Source organism: Mytilus californianus, unplaced genomic scaffold (assembly GCF_021869535.1).
Source record: "Mytilus californianus isolate M0D057914Y unplaced genomic scaffold, xbMytCali1.0.p SCAF_15, whole genome shotgun sequence".
In the NCBI taxonomy this organism is placed as follows: domain Eukaryota; kingdom Metazoa; phylum Mollusca; class Bivalvia; order Mytilida; family Mytilidae; genus Mytilus; species Mytilus californianus.
Window position 1 is genome coordinate 29,377,538 of NW_026262637.1, and position 25,465 is coordinate 29,403,002.

General features: G+C 31.8%; 1 protein-coding gene across 6 annotated transcripts in view; it reads left to right on the forward strand.

The window, feature by feature from the left end:
- The window catches only part of LOC127725833 (28S ribosomal protein S35, mitochondrial-like), an 86,384-nt gene that overhangs the window by 6,468 nt on the left and 54,451 nt on the right, over nucleotides 1-25,465 (forward strand). For 2 of the 6 annotated variants that reach the window (XM_052233147.1, XM_052233146.1), the window contains exons 2-8: nucleotides 1,891-1,976; nucleotides 2,804-2,923; nucleotides 16,540-16,660; nucleotides 17,497-17,633; nucleotides 18,928-19,037; nucleotides 20,188-20,257; nucleotides 20,979-21,101. In XM_052233147.1, the coding sequence (XP_052089107.1) occupies nucleotides 1,891-1,976; nucleotides 2,804-2,923; nucleotides 16,540-16,660; nucleotides 17,497-17,633; nucleotides 18,928-19,037; nucleotides 20,188-20,257; nucleotides 20,979-21,101 (767 nt within the window). Of the gene's footprint in view, nucleotides 1-1,890; nucleotides 1,977-2,803; nucleotides 2,924-16,539; nucleotides 16,661-17,496; nucleotides 17,634-18,927; nucleotides 19,038-20,187; nucleotides 20,258-20,978; nucleotides 21,102-23,318; nucleotides 23,799-25,465 lie in introns of those variants that run through there. The other 4 variants (XM_052233148.1, XM_052233150.1, XM_052233145.1 and 1 more) reach the window with 3 other exon arrangements.

Genomic DNA, 25,465 nt, shown 5'->3' on the forward strand with positions numbered 1-25,465 from the left:
TTGATGCCTGCACACACAGTTCTATAAAATATGCCTTCACATTTCCTATTCGTTTTTTATCGTTTTTATGCTGTTTTATTTTTTTTAAATTTATTTAAATACTAGCGGCAGCTTGATAGAAAAACAAAAAATATTAAATAGCAAAATAAATGAAAAGAAAATACAAAAAAATAAAAGTAATGTAAAAATTGTCACCAGAGGTCTCATGATCATGTTATAGGAATTCCTCCACACAGTGTTCATACAGTGCAGACAGGTGACAGAGTTGCCTAGTCACAACTGGAGATTTAAAAATTTTCTGCTGTAGATTTGGCCTCATAATATTTGAGATTTTTCTATCAAGATTTTATCAATGTTTCAATGGCATGAATGGTGTTCATTTTGATAGTAAAACTAAATAATTTTTCATTTTTTAAGATCAGAACATTACTTTTCATGTATTTGTTCAACAAGATAGATGTAGAACTTTTGCATTTGTCATATATTCAAAAATATAATTTCATAGCTTTAGACTTCAAAAAAAAAAAATTGGTGTTTTCAAGCATGCTGTTATCTATTCATGATAAATTAGAGGTTATGAGGAGTTGAATTGTGTTTTCAATATCTTGTCTGTTTAAAATGAAACTCATTTGTTTTGATCTTTTCATTAGCATGATTAGTCAAAATTACAACCAGTGTACATGTACCAGGTTTATATAAACTTTCCTTATTCATCCTATTATTAAACCTATTTACTTTGTTTTATTCGACCAAAATTTGCTGGATGCAGACCTCTTAGTTATTAACTTGCTTTCTAGAAAGTTTTGGCATATAAAATGTATGGTAGCTATATAGGTCATTCTATTCTGATAGTGGAAATACATGTTTTGTAAATTTCAATTTTAGCATTTAAAGAAGTAGAGATATATCTAAAATAATTTCCAACATGCATATTTGGGTTTGTCGTCATGTAAAGTTAGAATCATTTAAGGATCATTCTTGTATAACTTTGCATGTAGTTGGTGGAGGGGTCAAACCAGAAAAGCATGGTCAACCTTTTAAATGAAAATCTTTTTAAATCTTTACATATATGCTTAATCATTCACTTGTGTAAAAACTTGACAGATCCATAAGAAAATGTCATGTGATACAACTTTTTCAATCTCCACATTGAAACAACAACTATCCCAGAACTCTCATATTAGAGGCAACAGTAATATATCGACAGAGGTGGATTTATGTCATGTGACAAAATTTTTTGGGAAAAATTTGGTTGATTATATAGGGAATCACTGAAGCATGACTGGAGCGGGCCCCTCCTAGGCAGTGAGTGGGCCCCCTCTTATGAAAATTTCTGGATCCGCCACTGATCGATGTTCAAATATATTGTTTATCAATTGAGAACATAGCTTTCTATGCCATATGGGTTTTGCTTGTTGTTGAAGCCTGTACTTTGAATTATAGTTGCTATCTTCTACGTTATTTGGTCTCGTGATGAAAGTTATCTCATTGGCATGTCTGATCATTATACACGTATATACTAAATGGCAAATTATTTTGAATGATGTCTGTGCTAGTTGTTTTATTAGCTGAAAGGTTTATGAAATTAGCTATGCATTTTTGTTGTTGAAAGGATTCAAATCAGGCATTTCCCATTTAAGCACGAACCATTTGATTTTCTAGGGGGCTCTGGAATTTTTTATCAAGCCAGATTTTTTTTTCTACCATGCAAATTTTTTTTCAGTCAATCCAAAGCAAGAAATTTTTTTTTGTCATACTTGCAGAAGGTGAAGCCAGAATATTTTTTATTTATCCAAGTGGAGGTCGGATTATTTAAAAAAAACAAAAAAACCCAGGCCTCCTGTTGGTTTCGAAATTACAAGGAATACATTTTATTATAATTATTTTCAGGGCAGAAAGAAAACTTTAGACAGCTGAAGATTGCTGGTGTCCATGAAATTAAAGAGAGAATACAAAGGACCAGATTTCAACGAGTAGTATGTGAATAGTTCCTATATAATATTATATACATGTATCAGGTTCATGGTCAGGATGTCTCTGTCAAGAGATATTTGGGGTCCTGCGACTCTTTTCACAAAAAATCTTATGATTACAATTGATCGTAAGGTATTTTGAAATGTGCATGACTTACAAGTAATTTAATTTACAGTTTTTTTGTGAAAAGTGCAACTGACGCTCAGACAAACAAACTTCAATCTGATTTTCAACTTGAAAAAGTCTTTAATGATATTATTGTTTTCAGGTGTTCATTTCATAAAGTTAGCATTACTATGTTATAATCAATCACTGTTACAGTAACAATAATTGCCAATACTTGTTTTAAAGTCTTATTCTACATGGTTCATCAATATACTCTATAAATTTTTAATTCCATAAATCAAAGGGAAAATATAGAAAAATTGATTTCATTATCGGAAAAAAACATACCAAGGAAAAAGCATGAAAAAGACAAGCATGTGATCAGAAAGAAAACCCTACCATTATATTGTCTTTCTAGCGTATATGGTACATATAAGCCTCCTTTCATTAAGAGCACCACCATGAGTTATGGTTTAAAGAAAAAACACCAAAGAAAAACACAAACTTATAGACAATTTTAACTCCATTATTAGCAAAGCAGTTTTTCATATGAATAAAAGGAGATCTTTGGTATATAGAAGCAAACCAGCTACTCAAACGTAAACCAAAAGACATCATCATTTTATGTTGATTAATGTCAATAAAAAAACCCACTCATTTCCAAGTAGCATTTTACTCTACATGCTCTATGTGTTCATCAGTAATAGTTGTTTTTAACTTCCAGAGACAACCACCTAGACATTTAAAAATGAAAGTTGACCAGGACTGGACAAATGTATGGCCAACAGCTCACTCATTCAAATGGTCTGTTGTTCCATTTCCTGTCAGGCAGGGACATGTTAAAGTAAGTGTACAATAGAGTGTTACATAATTCATGCCTTCCCTTATAGATTAGATAACATTACTAGTATATAAACAAGTCATTACTGGGAATTCAATGTAGTTCCTAGAAGCTGCTTTGTACATCCTTATCCAGATGATAGATAGTGGTGATTTTTGTTATTTTGTCCCATTTATCTCTTTATGGAGCCTGCAACAAAATGCAAAGAAGTGGGACATAGCAATCTGACATTCAGGTTCAGTCTGTTGTTCATATTTTTTTTAGACATCAATAATTTGGTCATCATTTTATGTTGATTAAAAAAACCACTCATTTCCAAGTAGCATTTTACTCTATGTGTTCCTCAGTAATAGAAAAACATTCAATAGATTGAATGCCAAAGTTTTGTTCATCAGCTGCTTACACATACATGTATATTTAAAAATTTTATGCTAGTGGAATATTGTTTGCAGAAATAAAATTGAGAATGGAAATGGGGAATATGTCAAAGAGACAACAACCCGACCAAAGAGCAGACAACAGCCGAAGGCCACCAATGGGTCTTCAATGCAGCGAGAAAATCCCGCACCCGGAGGTGGTCCTCAGCTAGCCCCTAAATAAAAGTGTGTACTAGTTCAGTGAAAATGGACGTCACACTAAACTCCAAAACATATAAATGAACTAATATTAAAAAACATACAAGACTAACAAAGGCCAGAGGCTCCTCACTTGAGACAGGCGCAAAATGCGGCGGGGTTAAACATGTTTTGTGAGATCTCAACCCTCCCCCTATACCTCTAGCCAATGTAGAAAAAAGAAACACATTGCAATACGCACAGTAAAACTCAGTTTAAAAGAAGTCCGAGACGATGTCAAAATAGGTAACAAAAGAAACTAAGCAAAATGACAATGATACATAAATAAACAAAGGACTACGAGCAGTTACTGACATGCCAGCTCCAAACCTCAATTAAACTGATTGAAAGATTATGTCTTCATCATATGAAAATCAAGTTCAATCCCTCCCGTTAGGGGTTTAGGACCATACCATCATAAAATATATGAGAAGAACATTACCTGTATCATGCCAACAACTGATTTTAGAATAAATGTGTTTATTTCCGATGCAAAGACCCTATGAGTGAATCAATAATAATACCAAAATATGCAATCCTTAATGACTTGACAACAGTATCGTAACTATATCCTTTCCAAATAAGTCTGTTTAAAGGTTTGGTTAGCTTTTGAGGTGAATGCCGACATTTTTGCGCTTTGTAAAGAATATTACTATAAAATATTGGATGTGAAATACCTGAACGTATAAGATGTCTGCATGTTGATTTATATTTACCAATGATGTCCTTGTACCGATGAGAAAACCATCATGCATAAACAATTGTAAATCTATCAATATGAGATATTATATAAATGAAAGTGCAGTTATTTTTTTCAAATAAAGGAGATAAAATCAAGTCATAACTAAATAAGTTATCCTACCTACATATCCTCTTTTTTGGGCCAAAATATCTTGTGACATTTGTGTATTCTTCTGAGACAGCTGTTGTGGAAAGCATCAATTTTTTGTAGATCAGTAACTACTATTCTCCTGCATTCAGAAGCTTACAGAAGAACAGATTTAACATTGCTGTTATAGATTCTTAGTTTGTTCTTAAGACTGTATTGGCTAGACTTCAATATGAGCTGGAGTCGTGCAAAAATGCCTTATGCTTTTTTTCAGTCTGGCTTTGATATTCTTTCCAGCTCCATTGTCCTTACTGATAACACTGTCGAAGTAGATGACATCCTCAGAATTCTCAATTGGTGTATATCAAAGTTTATATATCCTATTTTTAAAAAGATCAGCTAGGTTGGACATTTTCTTTATTCCATTTTAAGGCAATTATGATGAAACAAAGCCTAGGGAATATTAACCTATTCCATTAACATGTTAAAGGGGAGATGATCTGATTTTTCGGCTTGGGTTCCTTTCTGAGTACACTCCAGTTCTAGTTCTAATAGTGTATATCAATAATACAAAGCATCATATAATACTGAGTGACAGATTTATTACTGGAAAAGAATTGCAATCAAGGTTTTTTAACTTGTAACAAAAATGCAATATTGACTAAAAGGCATTGTAATCAATAATTTTAGATTTCATAAGCACACGAAGTGTGCGTAATGGAATCCTTATTTTATGAATAACCGATGACAAGATATGAAAGTGTTTACTCCCCTTGGCCGTTGATAGATGGCAGCACTGTACCCCTTTAAATGCTTTGTTGCAAAGATTTGGTTTCATTCTCCAACTTAGCGAGCTTAAGCATCATTAGCTAAAGGAGATTTGAATTTCCCCAAACTATATAACCATAGTTTTAGATGAATAATAAAACAAATACTGTAATAAGAAAGTACAAAATTTTACATAACTGATAAATGTCCATTTGGACAGGAATAAAACAGTGTAACAAAATAAATGTAACAGTCAGTGTCTTTTGGCACAACAATCAATGGCAGGAATATTTTTTAGCAACCAGTTCTTGATCCCTTATAATGTAATCCACCAATGGAAAGTTCTTATCTGAAAATGTAAATTGAATTTTATAAGAATTATATCCAGCCGAAGACAAGCAGTGTAATTTTATACTTTTTGGTCAAGGACCTTTTAGAATCAGTCATGACTGGAAAATATGACCTTTTACAGACCCCTGATACAAATAACATGGATAAGCCAGGAGTTTCAGGAGGAGGATGGCTAAAATTAGGGGAATATTGTGCAGGCATGTAATAAAGACTCTTGCACTTTGTAATAATCAATGCAAAATTAGCACAGTGACCCATAATTTTTATTATATCTTTGAAAAAAGCAAGGTAAAATCTACATTTTGGCAAAGTATAAGAAAATTCTATCTGAGGAAATATATGATGATCATCCACCTTAACAGGTGAAAAAATAAAACCATTATCTAGACAATCAGGATATTTTGGAAATAAAACTACATACTTTTTCTGCAACATACAGTTTTGATAGAAAAAAATTGGATGAATCCTAAAAAATTTTAAAGAAGGGTTAAATAAATTAAACTGCAAAATGAAAAGGCAAAACAAAATTTTTTTTCTGAATCATTTTAGTTTGTGTTAAAGCATGTTTGTTTAACACTAAAGACATCTTAATGAGTTTATTTTACATCAACATGCATCAGTAAAGTCTTAGTCTTAGTAAACATACGAGGAAATGTCAATATTAACATGATAAAGGCAAAGAAAAATAAAAATAAACAGGGCAAATACATTTCATTTCTAAAACATCCCAGGGTAATGCTATTACATTTCTGTATAGTACATACAAAGGTGTAACTACACATGAGAGCAATGCAGTATTATTCACAAACATTTTAGAGTATATCTGTGAATCTAAGTTTCTTGAGTAAAATTTGTGATTCTGTATTCAAATACCACAACACAGACCTGCCAACCATCCCGATTTATGGGGGATATCCCCCATGAGAGGTGTTGACCTAAATTTTGAAATTCTTTATTATGTAAACTGAACACCTCAAAACAGGCATTCAAATGAGTTAAAAGGATATTTAAGCACATACATACTCATTCATACAATATAGTAGTAGATTAAAAACACTTGTGACAATATAAGAGGAGCATTAGGTCCTCTTGCGCTTAAAATCCCCCATGGAGATTTTGAAAAGTTGGCAGGTATGCCGCATGTATTTAAAAGAGACCGCCTTTCTCTTTTTCCTTGATTCATCTCTCAATACAAGTTTGATGATACATTGTATTTTCAATTATGACATGATACATCAAAATTGATAAGCTTGATATAGAAGGAAGTTCATCTTCAACCACTTGTGAAATTGATAACTATCTCAACAGTTTTTACCATTTATTCACAAGGAAGTATAAAAGTAACAAATTTTGATTATAAAAATGGCATTTTCCAAGTCGTTACTCAAAGGGCAGATCCCCGTAGGATGTCAGCTGTGCGAAAGAAGAAAATGCAAGAAGTACAGAAGAAAGTTAAGAGGAATTTAAACAAATTAAGCTCTGAAAAAGAGAAAATTATGGATGCAGAAGAAACTGAAAATTTAAAACACCTTAAGCAGGATATTCTAAACCAGAAGACAAAACTACACAAGGTAGTGGATCAATTCATGCAGAGAAAAACCCAATTATATGTCAAAACTATGCGTTTTCAACCCTTCTAGTCGCTGTCGAGTGCGTTATTTACCCTTATCAATGAAATGTTGACGCGTAAATCTATTTTTGTAATATTTATAACAGGAATTCTCTGAGGGAATTCTACTTACTTTCTATAAATAGAGCATAACATCTGCATCTTGATTGTCAGAACTACGATCACAGATTAAATTTGATCTGGGTCCCTGTATGAAGTGTCTGGTCCAAGGACACAGTTATCGTCCTTTGGTTTTCGTTGTCTATGAATATAGTCCCTAGTGTGAACAGTGTATAACTTGCATTTTTTTTTGATACACTTTCCCAATTTATTTCTTGATATTTTATGCACGAAATATTAAGTAAGGGGATGAAATTACATGTTAAAAAAATTTGGGTGCTGAATCTTTATGTTAAGTAGTGATTTGGTCCAGTTAAAAAAGGTCAAAAATTAGAATGTCTGAAGCTGTCAAACTGAATTTTAGCCCCCCTTAACACAGAATTGTCAATATTTTGAGTTAGAGCTGGTAGAAGTTTCTATAATTTTGATATTATTTGTATCAATAGTAGTACACTACACTGTAAAAATCTTTTTGAGATAGAGCAGGTGCAATTTTTCTAATTTGAATTTATTGTCTAAAAGAAATGCACTACGAAATAACTGTGTTCTCGGGCCTAAGAGATTAATTCTGTAAATGTAGATTCTGTACTTTGGCAACTTTCCTGAATGGTTTGCTGGTTTCAATTTGTCAAACTCAATAATAGTAAAGGATTTACATCTTTGTTTGACAGAAATTCTGTTGAAATGTCCCATTTTGCCAATATACGGCTAAAATAAGCATTTTAAAGCAGTTTCCATTTTATGCCTAAGAGCCATGCTGACTTTCTATCTGACAGCTTTTTATGTTCCTGATATTTGTGTTTCTATGCTTAAATCAAATTTAATTAACCATTTGTGAAATCTGAATCTAAAGAAAAGTAGATTATCACAGAAAAAATGTGCAGAATATTTGTATTTATGTCCCTGGTTAAACGGTCTGTTTGATGTATGTGAAATGTGAAGAGCTTTGTACATGAAATCAGTAGTCCATCACAAATATTTCACTAAATCTGTAAAAATAAAACCATGTTACAATGATCAGTACACCCTATTCATTTTATATGCTACCATAATTTTCTTCTTTAGGATAGTAAGTGGTTCAAATATATGCCAATTGAGACTAAAACTACATGCAAGTTTTCCATTGAAAAGTGAAAAACTGGGCATCAGACAGTACTGTCTGCAAAAAAAAAGTTGAATTCAAGAGTACTTTTGCAATTAGACTTCTTGTATCATGACATCTCAGCATAGAAATGAGCAAAAAGTAACAAATTTCTATTTCTTATAGCCTCTGTGTGCATTTTTACATGTAAATATGGGCTACGGCCTAAATCGACTCTAAATAATTCTCAGTCTTGCATGGCCTAAGACCATTTTATACTCATGTGGTATGCTTTTTGTAACTTTTCTTTACATTTAAAGTACATTTAATATATATGGAAGAATAATGTATGGTTAAAAAACTTCAAAAACTTCAACTTGGTTGAAAAAAATGTTTGTTTATGTAAGGCTTCCCTTAATTCGAAAATCTCTATTTTCAGGCACAGGCTCATATAAATTTGACATTTGAATAGCTGTAATAGATCTGATAAACCAAATGAGTGTTCCGTTGCTTTTAATACTTATTACATTATATTCAAGAGTATTTAAAAAGCAAATTTTTGCAATATTTAAATTTTTTAGGCCAAAATCTTGACAGTTGAAAATATTTGATTTAAACGTCAAAAATAAACATCCAAATTTCAATATTAAACTGGCCCTAGTTTCTATAATATAGATTCTATGGCCATGAAACTTAGCCAACTATCTTATAATTTCCTAAGCTTAGGTCATGCAAAGTTTTATAAAAATTGGTCAAGTCATTCTATCCTATTAGGTCCAAGGACACAGTTATCGTCATTTGGTTTTCGTTGTCTACGAATATAGTCCCTAGTGTGAACAGTGTATAACTTGCATTTTTTTTTGATACACTTTCCCAATTTATTTCTTGATATTTTATGCACGAAATATTAAGTAAGGGGATGAAATTACATGTTAAAAAAATTTGGGTGCTGAATCTTTATGTTAAGTAGTGATTTGGTCCAGTTAAAAAAGGTCAAAAATTAGAATGTCTGAAGCTGTCAAACTGAATTTTAGCCCCCCTTAACACAGAATTGTCAATATTTTGAGTTAGAGCTGGTAGAAGTTTCTATAATTTTGATATTATTTGTATCAATAGTAGTACACTACACTGTAAAAATCTTTTTGAGATAGAGCAGGTGCAATTTTTCTAATTTGAATTTATTGTCTAAAAGAAATGCACTACAAAATAACTGTGTTCTCGGGCCGTCTGTTGCTCAAAACTGTATCCCCGGTAAACATAAGGGACCAGTTGATAAAATTTATTTCAGAAAACATGAGTTGGCGAGGCAGAAAAAAAGCATCGCTAGTTGCAAAATCTTACAGTCTTTTGAATTATATGACAACAGACCGCCATGCGGAGGCACAGAAGTATGCACGCCAAATTATTAATACTATAGTGGAGGAGGCTACAACTCCGTTTACATATGACATAATAAACGAAATAATTAACGATGCCGTTTCTTCATCAAATGAAAATACTAGCAAAAAACAAAGACACACAGTGTCAGATAAGACCTTCTTCTCCTGGAAAGAAAAGTATACTTGGCTACAAAAAGTCGATAAATCGGGGGTCGCATATATATATTGCAATGAATGTAAATCTGCCACAAGAGACAAAAACATAACGAGCATTTGGGGCCATGAAGGGACCTCAAATATTCAACTCTCAGCAGTTATAAGACATAACGAGAGTGCTGAGCACTTGGATATTATCAATAAAAATTTCCCAATTACTAAAACTGACTCGGATATTGAATGTGATGTGATTGAAACAGATTCTGACTCGCAGTTCACCCTTATAAATGATGATAAAATTTTATTCAACACAATTTACCATGCATCGAAAAATGAAATGCCAACAACTAATGTCAATGGATTGTTAGACTTACAAAAGCAAAACGGACTTGTATGCAAATATTCAAATTTAAGCTGGGACACTATTTCGGAAATTCAGTCTTATATTGCCAAAACACTCACCAATGTTATAGTAAATGATATTAAATCATCACCTATATACACAGTTATATTGGATGAGAGCACTGACATAGGGGTAGAAAAAAGACTGTCTATTTGTGTCTGATACGTTAAAAATGCTGAACCTATCACAACCTTTCTAAGTAATATACATTTAAATGATGGTTGTGCTATTACAATAGTAAATTGTGTTTTTGATGAATTTTCAAATTTTGGAATTTCTCTAGAAAATTGTGTTTCTTTAGCCACTGATGGTGCAGCAGTTATGCTAGGGCATACAACTGGGGTAGGTGTGCAGATTAAAAGCAAATATGCACCATATTGTCTACAAACTCATTGTGTGGCCCACCGACTGAACCTGGCTTGTGTTGACTCCATTAAGGAGAAAGACTTTTTGGTTAAATTTAGAGACAAATTCACAAATTTATTCAATTTCATAACTGCATCAGCAAATCGAGTTTTTGCCTTAAAAAATATTCAATCATTATTAAATGAACCAGAACTGTCAGTTAAGGATCCTCATTCTGTAAGGTGGCTTGGCCTAAAAAATGCAGTGGAAGCTGTTTTTGAATCTTACTCTTCGATAGTATCACATTATCAAAATTTGCTGCTGAAAAATCACCTGTCGCTAAGGGATTGCATAAATACTTCATTTCCTACAAAGTTGTACTAGTAACAGCTTTTATGTTAGACGTTCACACAGAGCTAAGTATACTTAGCTGTAGCTTCCAAAAGAAAAATTTGTCGTTTAGTGAAATTCGTCCCCTAATTGAAGGAACAATTGCAAAAATTGAAACCATGAAAGTGTCTGATGGTGAAGCTCTACTAGAAATGCGAAAAATGATTGAAACTTCAGGAGATGAGAAAATGCTTAAGGGAGAGAAACTTTCATTTTCAGCAACCATGGATAAAGAATTTCAAACAATCAGAGATGACTATGTAAAAAGTTTGTCTAAGAATATTAAGAAAAGACTTCACAGGAAGGACGGAGATCTGTTGACAGATTTTAGTTTGGTTTTGGAACCTCTGAGCGTTATCGCCGCAGATGTCACAGACACTGACAATGCTGTTGAAAGACTTTCTGAATTTTATGGTCAGGAAAAGAAAACCAAAATTGTTGAAGGAAATCTTATTGAAGGAACAGAAGTTAAAGAAAAGATTGTAGAACCATTAATAGATGGAGTAAAACTAAAGGAGGAATGGATCAGACTGAAAGGAATGATAAATGGTGCATACTCCAAATGTGACACTTATCAACTTTGTAGAAGACTTATACTGTTACACAAAGACATCATGCCAGCATTTTCAAAGCTCGCAATGATAGCTCTATGCTTAAGTCTGACAAGCGTAGAATGTGAAAGAAGCTTTAGTACACAAAACCGTCTTAAATGTAAATATAGGGCATCTCTTAAAGAAATACAACTTAACATTATGATGAAAATTAGTATGTTAGGTCCAGTTTCGACATCATTCAATCCCTATCAATCTATTCGTTTATGGATGACCAAGAAGAAACGACGTCGAGGGAGACTTTATGCTCAGTACAAACCAAGACCGTCTAAAATTCCAAAGTTGTCCTCTTAATTGACAATCTGAGACAATGATCACAATACATAATTAACCAAAATTTTGTTTCAGGTAGAAACAGATGGAAATAAAAATAAATATTTGTGTTGCCAAGAATTTTTATTTAAATTCAATTAGCATTTTTTTTGTGCTTGAATCATATTGAATAAATCTTATACCTGTTATAGGTATTAACAATTGGTACTGAATTGCAGTGACAGTGACTAAAGTACCCAACTTGGTATATAGAAAACTTGTCCGGATTAAGCACATCATAGTCCATAGATAAATTTGCTGTACTTGTAATATGAAATAAGATCCATGTGGTATAATTACCAATGAAAAAACTCTCTATCCGAGACCAAATGACATAAATGTTAACACCTATAGCAGAGGCAGGTCACTGTACTGCTTTAAACGATGAGCAAAACCAAATACCACATAGTCAGTTACTAAGTGGTTTTTTTTCTTACTTTCTTGATATCTTTCTTTTCCAATAAACTTAAGTATAATATAAACTGACAACACCATGGCAAGAAATGCAAGACAACAAAATGAATATAGTCCCCAAATACTACTAACATCTAAGAACTTCATATATGGTTTATTTCTACATATTGTGACTTGGATGAAATTGTCTCGTTGGCACATCTTCTACTTCTTGCTCTAGAAAGGTAATAAGTTATTTCTCCACTAGGGGCACCAGGTTTAAAAAAATTTACAGAAAATACAAAACTGACAGAACGGTTGAATCAAACATATAATGAAAGAAACATATTTAAGATAACAGTGGAGGTTACATTTTGGTATGAAATCATTACATCATAACAAAATTAATTTCAATATCTTGGAGTTGGAAAAAAAACCCAATGCATCCATGAACTTGGTGGTGAAAAATCCAATAAGATAATAGCCTGAGGGGTGAATTGGAATACATAATGCAATTGGAAAAGTATTTCACTCAGTTACTTAAAAAATACAAGGGTAAAAACCCCAATAGTTGAATTCTTATCTGGAGCTCTGCAGTCTTTATATAGCTGATAATAAAGAAGATGAGTTACAGCATATTGAATTGAAAAAAGACCAGGTTATGGTTTTATCAAGATTCACAATTAAGGTTTTTGACTTATCAGTTGACATATCCAGTAACATTCTTGTGTCAACCTTTGAAACTAGATTGAAATTGGTTAATGAAAAAACACAAAACATCACTGACTTTGTTTTTGATATTGCACCATTTGTAGCAGGTGATATTCATATCACTCAGGATCTGAAAGTCATAATATCAGCCATATCTCCAGGGCCAAGTGAATTGTAATGGATCAAGCAGGAAACCGTCTAACTGAATATGAGAACGACAGTAACAGCAAACCTTTCTTCACAACTCCTTATAAGCTAACAAGCACCAGTAATGGAAATATCTGTGTAGTTGATACCTTAGATGAATATTATAGAGGGAGAGTAGTTGTAATAGGTCAGGCTGGAAACATCAAAGGGATTTTTACTGGTCATCATGATGTCAATACTGAAGACAAACCATTTACACCTATTCATTTTATACTACTGTGTTTATGACATTGGCATCCAATATCCACATTCTTTTGTTCTGTCCACGTCAGGAACCCTTTTACATAGGATGTGGATGTGATGAGGAAAGTCCTGAAATTATAGAGCCAAACTTTATGAGGTGGAATATTCAGGAATCTAGTGGGTAGAAGATATCAAAACTATTGTGGACACTTAAAAGTTGTATATCTAACTGAACCTTAAAGATAGTTGACATATTTCCCTAGAATCATGATAAAAATAAAGTGGAATCCGTGTTGATTTTAGAGTGTTAACCTTCATAAAGGATAGACATTAGTTAAATACGTGATGTAGGAAGACTTATGAGAACAAAAAGTAGAGAATTTGATAACACTATACTCACTTAAAGATATATTTATTGCTGTAAAATTTTGCAGTTCTGTTGTGACATATGTCTGTTATTCAATTTGTTAGATAGGTTATTAAAGACTAAGGATTAAGACTTACTGTTTTCATGTGGCAACTTTTTCAAATTGTACTTAGTGTTACTCAAATGAAGAAATTCATATATTTACCGGTAGCTGTTACAGAACAATTTGTAAGGTGATTTTTAGTTTACCTCAAAAAGTTAATGATGAAGTATTGAAGTACCCTTTAGTGAACGTCTGTATCAGCGACCAGATATCAGAATCTAGCAGGTCAATAATCTTGTTACCTTATACATGTATATAGGTTCATCAATGGTAGAGTGCTCGCCTCAAATGTGGGAGGGTGTGGGTTCAATCCTGGGCCGGGTCAAACAAAACACTTTCATCAAACTGATATTTGCTTCTTCGTTAATCACAGCATTTAAGAGCAAAGACTGGTTGGCCTGGAGTCAGAATAATGTGTCTGGGATGTGTGACATGTTTTCTTACGGACTGTTACCTTGTGAAATAGCATGTAAAAAATCAGGCTCAGCATGTCGATCTAGTACAAAGTAGGGTTAATATTCATATCATATTAACATGTTCTCATCCTGAATGCATTTAACTTGCCACTGGACATTAAACAACCATTCATCATCATTGTTCCTAACCATCATCCTTAAATTTGAACAAAAATCTACTCTTCTAAAACTGCTGGGCAAAATTAACCAATCTTGGCCACAATCATTTGTGAGGTATCTAGTTTAAAAATGTGTTCAATGATCTGACAGGCCCATTTACAGAGGTGCCAAGACTAAAAATAAAATGTTAAAGTTTGTGTTTAAGTCAGTAAAAGGGAACAAATTATGATAAGTCAATGGTATTAGTAATACATTTGTATTAAAATTGGCATTTTATATTTCAACCCAGTTTTTTTGGCCATGCCCCTTTGGTCATGGTTCATTGACCTTGAATGTTTTGCATAGTCTACTGTTCGTTACCAAATTTTTGTTTTTTGCCTATTGTCTTGAAAACTAAAAAAGATAGAGAAAAACTTTTAATAGCAAAATTTGATCATCAGGGCTGACAATGTTGGAAAGTGGCCGTTGTTGAAGATATACAAAGATTCAGGTGAGCCACACAGGCTCTTAAAAGCCTCTCATTAAATTTATAGGCAAACATCAATGAAAAATTAAATCTTTATGACATACATTTTGGGCTTCATTGACTTTGGGGAAGTTTTACCTCTGATTTTAAATCTCGGAAACCATAAGTAATAGTGTAATTCAAACTACATTTAGTGTAAAAAATGAAAACAGCATGTTATAAATTTCATGCGTCCAAAGCGCTTTTCTGGATTTACCTTCATCAGGAACTCTCAAAGCCGAATATTTATTATGCCCTAGTCGTAGCGGAGGGGGCATTAAGTTTTACCCTTGTCCGTCTGTACATCCGTACGTACGTCCCATAGTTGGTTTCCATTCTCTAACTTTAATTTGCCTCAACCAAATGTTATGAAACTTATACACAATGCTTATTACCACAAAACACAGATCAAGTTTGAATTTTGGTGGCATCACTTTAACCGTTCTAGAGTTATGCCCCTTTACAAATGGAAAAATTGCTGAACTTTTCGTTTCCGTTCTCTAACTTAAGTTTGCCTCAACCAAATTTTATGAAACTTATACACAATACTTATTACTACAAAACTCAGATCAAGAACAAATTTTGGTAGCGTCACTTTTACTGTTCTTCAGTTATGTCCCTTTATAACTTAATATGATATGCAAGCGGGGGCATCATCTGTGTCCCATGGACACATTCCTCATTTATTAGCCAAGGATGTATAAGAACAGAAACAGTTTAAGTGCCATATATGTCCAAAAAGGACTCAAAATCCACCAAAGTTCAACTTTGCCTAAAGGAGTTGAACCTTAGTTTCTTTATAATTTCGAAATTTATAAACGGACAATTTTAGAAAGGTTTGTTATAAATCATGTCAGTACTGAAGTACTGACAACTGAGCTGATGATAATCTCGGGACTGATAGTCCACCAGCAGAGGTGTAACATGCATTTTAGGAAGTAGATCACTGTGACCTACATATCAGCCTCTTGACTTTTGTTAGATTTTATGTCCAGGTTCATATCCATGTCACCATATTTTTATGGTTTGAGGAAAGATTGTATTTCATGGATGTTTGATTTTGTTTTATATCCAAAGTCTGTATACAAATCTATAGAAATTTTTACTTTTGTTGAAAGTTTAAATTTGTGGTTTTACTTTACCTACAAAATCAGCAAAAATTTATATCCCAAGAACAATTACGAGTCCTCAGTATGCATTTTGCAGAGAATAGATCAGCTTTAAGGCATACATAGATGTTTATGACATACATTTCAGGTTTCATTGACTTTAGTGAGGTAGTATGCCCAAGTTTATATCTCAGAAACAAGGACTGTTTGACGCCTGATGGTAAAGGGCATTCCTACCCTCTTTCATAAGTCTTTATTTCTGAAAGATATTTATAAAAAGTTTTGAAGAACCAGAAAAACAAAACAAAAAGAAAGTTTTTGCCCCCCAAAAAATATGTTTATTTTTTTTTATAATTCTTTTTTAATACAATCACTGTTATATACGGAAAGGTAAATTGATAATGCATGGGTATTTGTTGGTATTAGCATCCATATACATGCAACATTATCATGCAAGTGGATACACTACTATGAATTGTATTTACTAAATATTTGCAGAATTTAGCTGAGAATGAAGGTATGATACCTGAGAAGTATGGAAACTTGGAGTTGATGAAGATACCTAATTTTCTACACTTGACACCACTTCACATAAAAAAACAGTGTCAAGCTTTGAAAGGTAGGAATATATCGAAGTAAATGACTGGAACAACCAAGTATTATCCAAAAAAAAAATAAAAAAGATGTATTCTATCTACTCATATGGGAGTGTAGATTCTTTTATTTTTGTGTGTACCAATTCCCTTGGATTGAGGGAAAATTGCATTTTTTGTGGATATTTGATTTCATCCTTTTCCAAAGTCTGCTTACAAGCCTATGGAAAATTTATGTATTTAAATTTGAGGTTCACTTATACAATAGAAATCCAGAAAATTGGTATCCCTTAAATAATAATGGATCCACAGAGTTAAATTTTCAGTTATTTGCCTAAAGGTAAGTTGACCCTTGACCCTCTGCTTTCCGCTTGAAATAAAAGTGAATGGATCTCTTAAACAAATACAATAAACAAACACCTAAAACATTGAAAAGTAAGAAAGTATAAAAACATATAAACGAGTACCATTGAATGGTTCTTTTTAATATTGTACTTTTCATGATAGAGCTTCTCTTTGACTTGCTGATTGTTTTGATTTGTCTTATACATGTACTATACTTTTCTGTACCAATAAAATTGTCACTACATGATATGTAATTTGTAATCAAACTTCACCAAACAAAAGTGCTTATAATTGAAATTTTAAACTTTTAAGAATTACCACAATGATGCCAACTTGGAACAAATTAAGATATAAAAGTAAGAATGAAGATGAAAAACAGACGATCAGATGTGAAAAGTCAATTTAGCAAGTTAAGAAAAAAAAGATCCAAATCAAAAGTTGTAAACATTGACTATGGACTTTCAAATCAAAACAACCAGTTGTGTAGCTTTGACAAACAGAACACTTTTTATTGTAGAATTATGTACACCATGGCCAGAGGGTCTAGAGGGACAAGAGATGAACAGGCTTTTCCCTTTAGAGTCTGAAACAAATGACTACTGTTTTGCAAGTAATAACATCAGGGATCCTAGAGCTAGGAATGTCACAGTTAAGGTAATTACATTAGCGATTTTAGAGGTTAGAGGTTGAAATGTCACCATCGTTATAATACCATCCAAGATCCTATTACTAGAAATGTCACAATTAAGGTAATTTCATAAGAGATCTTAGAGCTAGAAATATCACTGTCAAGGTATACCAGTTGGTGTAACACAATATGAGATCCTATACCTAGATGTGTCACAGTTCAAGTTACAATAGATCTTGCTTAGAGCTTCTAATATAAAGCATTGTTTTACAGAAATCCTAAATATAAATAAAACAAAAATGTAGGTTTAGATATGGTTGCAAACAGTAACTTCCATTTTCTAGCAAATAATGTTTAAAATAACATAATAATCCAATATATAATATAACAACAATATTCAAGTTTTTCATACAACAAAATATCCAATACATATAAATGAACTTAAATCAAACTGAATATTATAATCAGACCTTAATATGTGTCAATAAAAGGCAAACTGACTGACTGTTGTAGTTGCTGTGAGAACCTTCTATGAACTGATAACTCAATTAATTTCTTTATATAGTATAACGGAACCCCACCTTTTTTAACAGCAAAAGTATTTCACATGCATATATTACCCATATATTTATATCCAAATTAAGAACCCTTTATACAACTACTCTTAACCGGTTTTGAACATATAAATAGCAAAACTATAGCACAGGGAAGAAAAACCCTTAGTCTTGATGAAAAGAAATATAAAAATTATAAAATATTTATCAAAGATTACAGATTTTCTGCCAAGATAGAATTCTTCAGTTGCCTCCCTTTGATTCTTATCAACAAAATTTTAGCTGTTGGAGAATTGTAGTTTGTATTGACATCAAATAAATTCACAAGTTGCAAAACATTTCCATGATTTGAAATCACAAATGTTTCCACAACTTTGTCATGTTTACATGTAAGAAAACCTATGTTATCCATGTGTAAATTATTAAGTTTTTGTTTAAGATAAAGAGCACAATACATGTGGTAATGTCAAAAATATGCAATTAGGCCATTAGACACAAATTATTTGTCTTGTTAGAGACCAGTTTTCACAAAAAATGACATCAATATGATCTAGAGTAAACTACTATACTAAGCTTGACAATGCTTTTCTCAAGTTCCTCATGAATTAAACTGAGTGAAGCATATTCTAACAGAGTTGAATATTTATTTATTTAGTCAGTCTAATGCATTATTAACATGGTCTGTCATGAACACTGTAATTGTTATGACAAGTTAAAATTTATAATAAATATAAATTTAATGGCACATTTTTGTGTTTTGTTTCAGTTTGATGTAGCACATTTGAAGTTAACCAAAGCAGCCAAAAGGAAATTTCTTCATCTAGTTGGAGATCGTTATGACAGTGTCAACAATGAAGTTACTCTTACATCTGATAGGTTGGATAATGTTTTTTTTAATACCCATATGCGACAAGATATACTGTATGTCTGTCCACTCCTCTTAAATACATTTCTGTTGCATTTTTCTTAGCAACTACAAATCAGGGCTTCTTGATATTTGGTATCAATCCTTAGCTTAAGCTTGTAAGATATATTATGTCACATATTTTCAAATTAATTTCTTATCTACTTCTTACTTGACACATACATGTAAGTCCTTCACATTGATGCATGTATAAGAAATTTTTGTCAAATTTTGCTCAGCAACTACAAATCAGGGTTTCTTAATATTTGGAACCAAACTTTATATTGGTAAGCTGTAATGTGTGACACATTTTCAGACCATGACATCTGATTACTGGTTGCTGCTTTCATATAAAATGTAAATCCTTCACATTGATGTATGTGTAAGAAATTCTGTTGCGTTTTGCTCACCAACTACAAATCAAGGTTTCTTGATATTTGGTTCCAAGCTTCATATTTGTAAGCTTTAATTTTGACACATAATCAGGTCTGTTACTTATTTACTTCATTTATTTGTTCATGTCCTGAATATGCATGAAATATTTTCCAATGGACGTTAAGCAACCAACAATCAATCAATATTTACTTCCTGTTTGTCAGATTCTTGTTTGTTCTTTACATTGATGCATATTTAACAAATAATTAATGCATTTTTAAACAACAAGGCATAACAGCTTCTAGATATCTGATATTAAGTTAAATATTTGTTACCTAAATCCTATGCTTTGCTACTTTCTGATGTCTACCTCCATACTGTTTGGTATATATGTATTTCTTTCCACTCCAAAGGGAGGGTATAAATTAGTGAGAACCAGCTCACAATATCTTATGTATTTTTCTGTTTTATAAAAAAAATCTTATATCAGAATTATAGTTGTATATAAGTATTATGTGTCACTTTAACAAAAATGAAATTTTGAAGTTTTAGAAAAATATTATGAAAGAAAATTCAAGAAATACAAAAAAAATGAATGTTCCATAGTTAAGTACAACATAATATTAAATAATATGTATGTTTCTCTCAAGGATTAATCTGAAAATTAATTTTGTTGTTTTGAATATATGGAATTATTTGAGAAAATTTATTAAAGAATACATAGTTGTTTCTAAATCTCTATTTCAGATGTCCATTAAAAGCACAGAACTTTGACTATATAATGTATCTAATCACAGTATTATATCATGAATCATTGGTAAGCTGTATAAATTGTAAAAAACATACAAAAATCAACAGTTATCATACATAGAAATGATCAGAAAAGGCAAAAATCTTCCTATATATATCATCATTTGAAGTTAAGGAAAGAATGCCTTCCTCATTGAGGAAAATCAATAAACTTTGAGACATCCACTGTCTGATGATGTCTTGTCACCAAAGAGCTTTGCCTGCAACACAACCATGCAATACTGTGCATTCATTATTTTTCATGGGATACCAATTTTCATTGATTTTGTGGGAATAGGTGGACCACAAATTTAAATGTTCAATAAAGTACAAAATTTTCTATAGGTTTGTAGCAGACTTTAGAAGAATCAATGAAATCAAATATCCATGAAAATACAATATTTTCCTCAATCCATGAAAATTGGTACCCACGAAAGAATGACAAGGGCACCTTTTGGCTCTCTGAAATGGAAAATCAAAAAGCGTTATAAATGCATCAAATATCATCCTTCATTGGGAAATACAGAAAATATCATAATAAAGATAACAATACTTAATTCTACCTATGTTCTGATCTTTTTTTTTTTGAAAGAAAGACGAATTCCATATGCTATTCTGTTGTATATTCAAATGTTTGCTAGTGTAACTTGATGTAAATACATGAATGTCGTAAACTTTTTAAATTATTTTCTGACAACTAATGTGTCTGAACTTCATAATTCAAATCATTAAAAACATGTAATTTTCAGGTTAAAGAACCATGGGAAGATGAGATCACTTTAGAGGATATGTCTAGAATTCCATGGAAATACTCTTCATCCAGGAAGAACCTTGTAAAGATGTTAGCAGCCACAAATAACATAAATATAAAGGTATACCAAAGCTTTAACAGCTTTTAAAATAAGCATGCATGTTACAAAATCGAGTTCTTATTAGAGGTCACCACATTGTGTCTCTCACATTCAATGACAATGATTTACCTACTTTTATTATAGATTTAAAAGTATTGATGGTAAGAAAATTTGAAAGAATGTTTTTTTCTTCCAGAGGGGAGGAAGTAAACAAAAAAAGTATTTGTTATACTGATAGCTTAGGAAATATAGTGTAATTGTGCAGGTAGGATCTTGCTACAGACTGCTTTGTGATAAAATTTAGACTGAGCTTATCAGTCTAATACATAGAACAAGGCATATTCATATCACATCAGATATTATCATCCTGAATAAAGAATTTGCCACTGGATATTAAACATGCATTAATCTTCTTCAGGTACTTCATTTTTTCTCCACCAACATTGTCACCAGCCTAAATGGGAGGGATAAATAGATATATTTGTATAACATTCTTATATGATGCTTGGCGTCACTATTGAATTTGCAATATCTGTTGTATTTTTACAAATGCTGGAGGTCAAAATTGACGTTTCTGCAAGAGTTGCTTGTCATGATATTATATCAAATCTTTAAAAAAGAAAGTTTATTTTATTTGTACATTTTTTAATAATAAAATTTTGTTTTTTTAGATCATTTTTGTTTCATCAGTTCAAAATGGCTGTCAAGCAATCATGTCTTATAGGGTTAAATTTAAATTGAAATAATGCATTCATGTCATGCTCTATGTAACCTTAAAATTGGTAGGCATTATATTTGTTAAAATCTTACAACTCACTAATGTTGGGTATACAGATATTAACAAATATAATTGCTATCCATGTTTAAATAAGCATATAATATGACATGAAATAATTATTTCTTAATTAATGCAAGTAAAAAAAACAATCACAGAATTGTCCACTGCCGTGTTTTATTGACAATAATATACTTGAATTTTGTCATTTTCATTGCATTGTGTTTTGTCCTTTTTGAATATTTTTCTGTCCATTGTCACGTATGAAAAGGGGGAAAACAAACATAATAGAAAGAAAATGAAAATATACTGAACAGTTTTCTCTCATTGACATTTCTGAAAAAAAAGTGAAATCATTTTTATACGCCCGTTTACGGGACGTATTATGGTATACCGTTGACCGTCTGTCCGTCCGTCTGTCTGTCTGTCCATCTGTCTTCAACATGTTGGACATTAACTCAAAAAAGCTTTAACCAATATGCATGAAACTTTGGTGAATTGTTTATATCTATTGACGTGAGCTCCCTTTCGTTTTTTATAAATTTTAGATTTACCGTTTTTGAGTTTTGGGGTTTTATTCATTAAAAAGGGGGGAATTTTCCAGTTTTCCAACAATAACTCAAAAATGCTTTCACCAACTTGCAAGAAATTTTGGTGAATTGTTTATATCTATTGACATGAGCTCCCTTTTGGATTTTTATAAACTTTAGATTTAACGTTTCAGAGTTACAGGGTTTTATTCATAAAAAAAAGGGGATTTTCCAGTTTTCGGACAATAACTAAAAAATGCTTTCAGCAGTTCTCATGAAACTTTGGTGAATTGTTTATATCTGTTGATGTAAGCTCCCTTTAGAATTGTATAAATTTTAGATTTTACATTTCTGAGTTATGGGGTTTTATTCATTAAAAAAGGGGGGATTTTCCAGTTTTTGGACAATCTCTCAAAATTGCTTTCATCAGTTCTCATGAAACTTTGGTGAATTATTTATAGCTATTAATGTAATCTCCCTATTGATTTTCATAAATTTCAAATATGACATTGAGAAGAAATTGAACTTTATTTGTTTATAGTCTGACAACAGATTTACTAAGTATTGCGCAACAGCACAGTGTATTACACAACAGCAAGAAATCTTTAATTGAATATAAATTCAATTCATATGACCAATTAAAAGTTCTTTGACTACATTTATTTAGAAAACTATAATATGTCAAATATTTAATTACAATCCAAATTCAGACCTGTATCAAGCTTGAATATTGTGTCCATTTTTGCCCCAACTGTTCAGTGTTAGACCTCTGCGGGCGTATCTAGCTGCGCTCAGCGAAGCAGTTTATTTTTATTCTTTTTCTTTTCTATTATAGGATGAGAATTTATTTTATCATTGTGTTGTATAGAATATTTTATTATTTCGCATATAATTGCATTGCTGGATTTTTATTCTTCTTTCTTTCCATATTAGGATGAGAATTTAACACAGGAAGATCAAGAGAAGTTAAAACAGTTGGACAGTGAAATTGATGAAAAATACAAAACATACAAATCTACTGTTTTAAACCTAGTGAATGCAGGAGAAACAGAGAAAAACATGGAAAATTATAAAAACTCGGTTCTAGAATTGATGAATTTACCAAAATTTGAAGTCCATTAGAATCTGACGTTATCAATATTAAGTGGTTGTTTATGCTGAAGACAAACAATTTAAAACAGGAAGAATGAAAATTATGATTTTTCCATGGTCTATATTTTAGAATTATAAAACTTGACAATGTCATGAGAAAAATCATAGAATTGCCAGAAACAGAAATCATATTGTTATTTTCATTATTAGTATTGAATTGGATTACAGTGCAAAACATTTCTCTTGCATAATACAGGGGCCTCGGTCGTGGATAAGTCTTGAGTGGTTCAACTTCTATACCGCTAGCCTGTGAACACTGAGGTTGTGAGTTCAAATCTTAATTGACTAGGATTGTCAGTTTTCCTACAGAAGGTCGATGGTTCTCTCAGAGCACTCTGGCTTCCTCAACCAATAAAATCTGAACGCCACGAAATAGCTAAATACTGCTGAAAGTGGCGTTAAACATCAATCAATCAATCTTGCATTATGTTGTTAAATCGTCAATTGATAAAGCCATGACCAATAAAACGAACATTTATAATTATGTTCCAGACCATATGAGTATTTGGACCATATGCGTATACTCATATGGTCGGACCATATGAGTATATACTCGTTTGGTTATTAAAGAGCCGGACCATACAAGTATTCAGATCATATAGGTATCTTTAGAATAAATTCCTACTTCCTTCACAGGAACACACAGCTTATTCTTGAACACAAAACGGCACAACTTACTTACTGAATTTCTTTTATCTTGATGTATCTGTTATCTTGCCTTCGCTAGATATAAAAATAAATAAATAATATAAAAGGCCTGGAAATGACAAATTTTAAACAATTCAAATTTAAAACAATTTGAAATATTGAAGAAATTTTAATTTCCTAGAGAAAAAATAATAAACACCAAAATATATACAAAAAGAGAGAGTATTCAATGACATAAATGCCTGTGAGTAAAACAATTGACCTCTTGTTTATCAGTTTAATTAGATATTCCTTGAAGTTATTTTCCACAGTTGACATTTGTGTTTCGTAAGGACAAATTGATAATGACCATGCAAACATTATTTTACTATGATTTTAACGTTTTACTATAAATCATGCAACTTTAATTACCATTTAATTGAATAAGTCAAAAATTGATTTTAAGAAACTTTTAATTTATGAAGGCTCATTATTTTAATTACCCGTACTCTGACCATATGAGTATATACGCATATGGTCATGATCATATGTGTATGGTCCAAATACTCATATGGTCTGGAACATATACATAACCAATAAAAAGAACATTTATATGTGTTCATGACCAACCTAAAGAACTTTTGTATATCCACATGACCAATGATAAGAACATTTGTATAAACACATGACCATTATCAATAAAATTATTATATGCATGTGGCCAATATAAAAAAAAACATTTGTTAGGAACATGACCAATATATCGAACATATGGTATTTGCACATGACCAATAAAAAGAATATATAAACATAATGGAAATTTGGAAATTTTTGTGATGTTTTTATTATTACAAAAAAGGCAACAGGATAATATAACTAGAGGCTCTCAAGAGCCTGTGTTGCTCACCTGTATTTACTGATGCTTTGGAAATCATGTAAAATAAGGTTAAAATCATAATTAATAGTATTAGATATTAGATATTATAATGATATCTAAGATAATAACAAAAAACTGCAAAATTTTTGTAAAATTACTAACTCAGGGGCAGCAACCCAACAACGGGTCGTCGGATTTGTCTGAAAATTTCAGGGCAGATAAATCTAAATCTGATGAACATTTTTGCCACCTGTCAGATTTGCTCTAAATGCTTTAGTTCCAGAGATATAAACCAAAAACTGCATTTTACCCCTATGTTCTATTTTTAGCCATGGCGGCCATCTTGGTTGGTTGGCGGGGTCATCGGACAAATTTTTTAAACTAGAGTCTAGATACCCTAATAATGATTATGGCCAAGTATGGT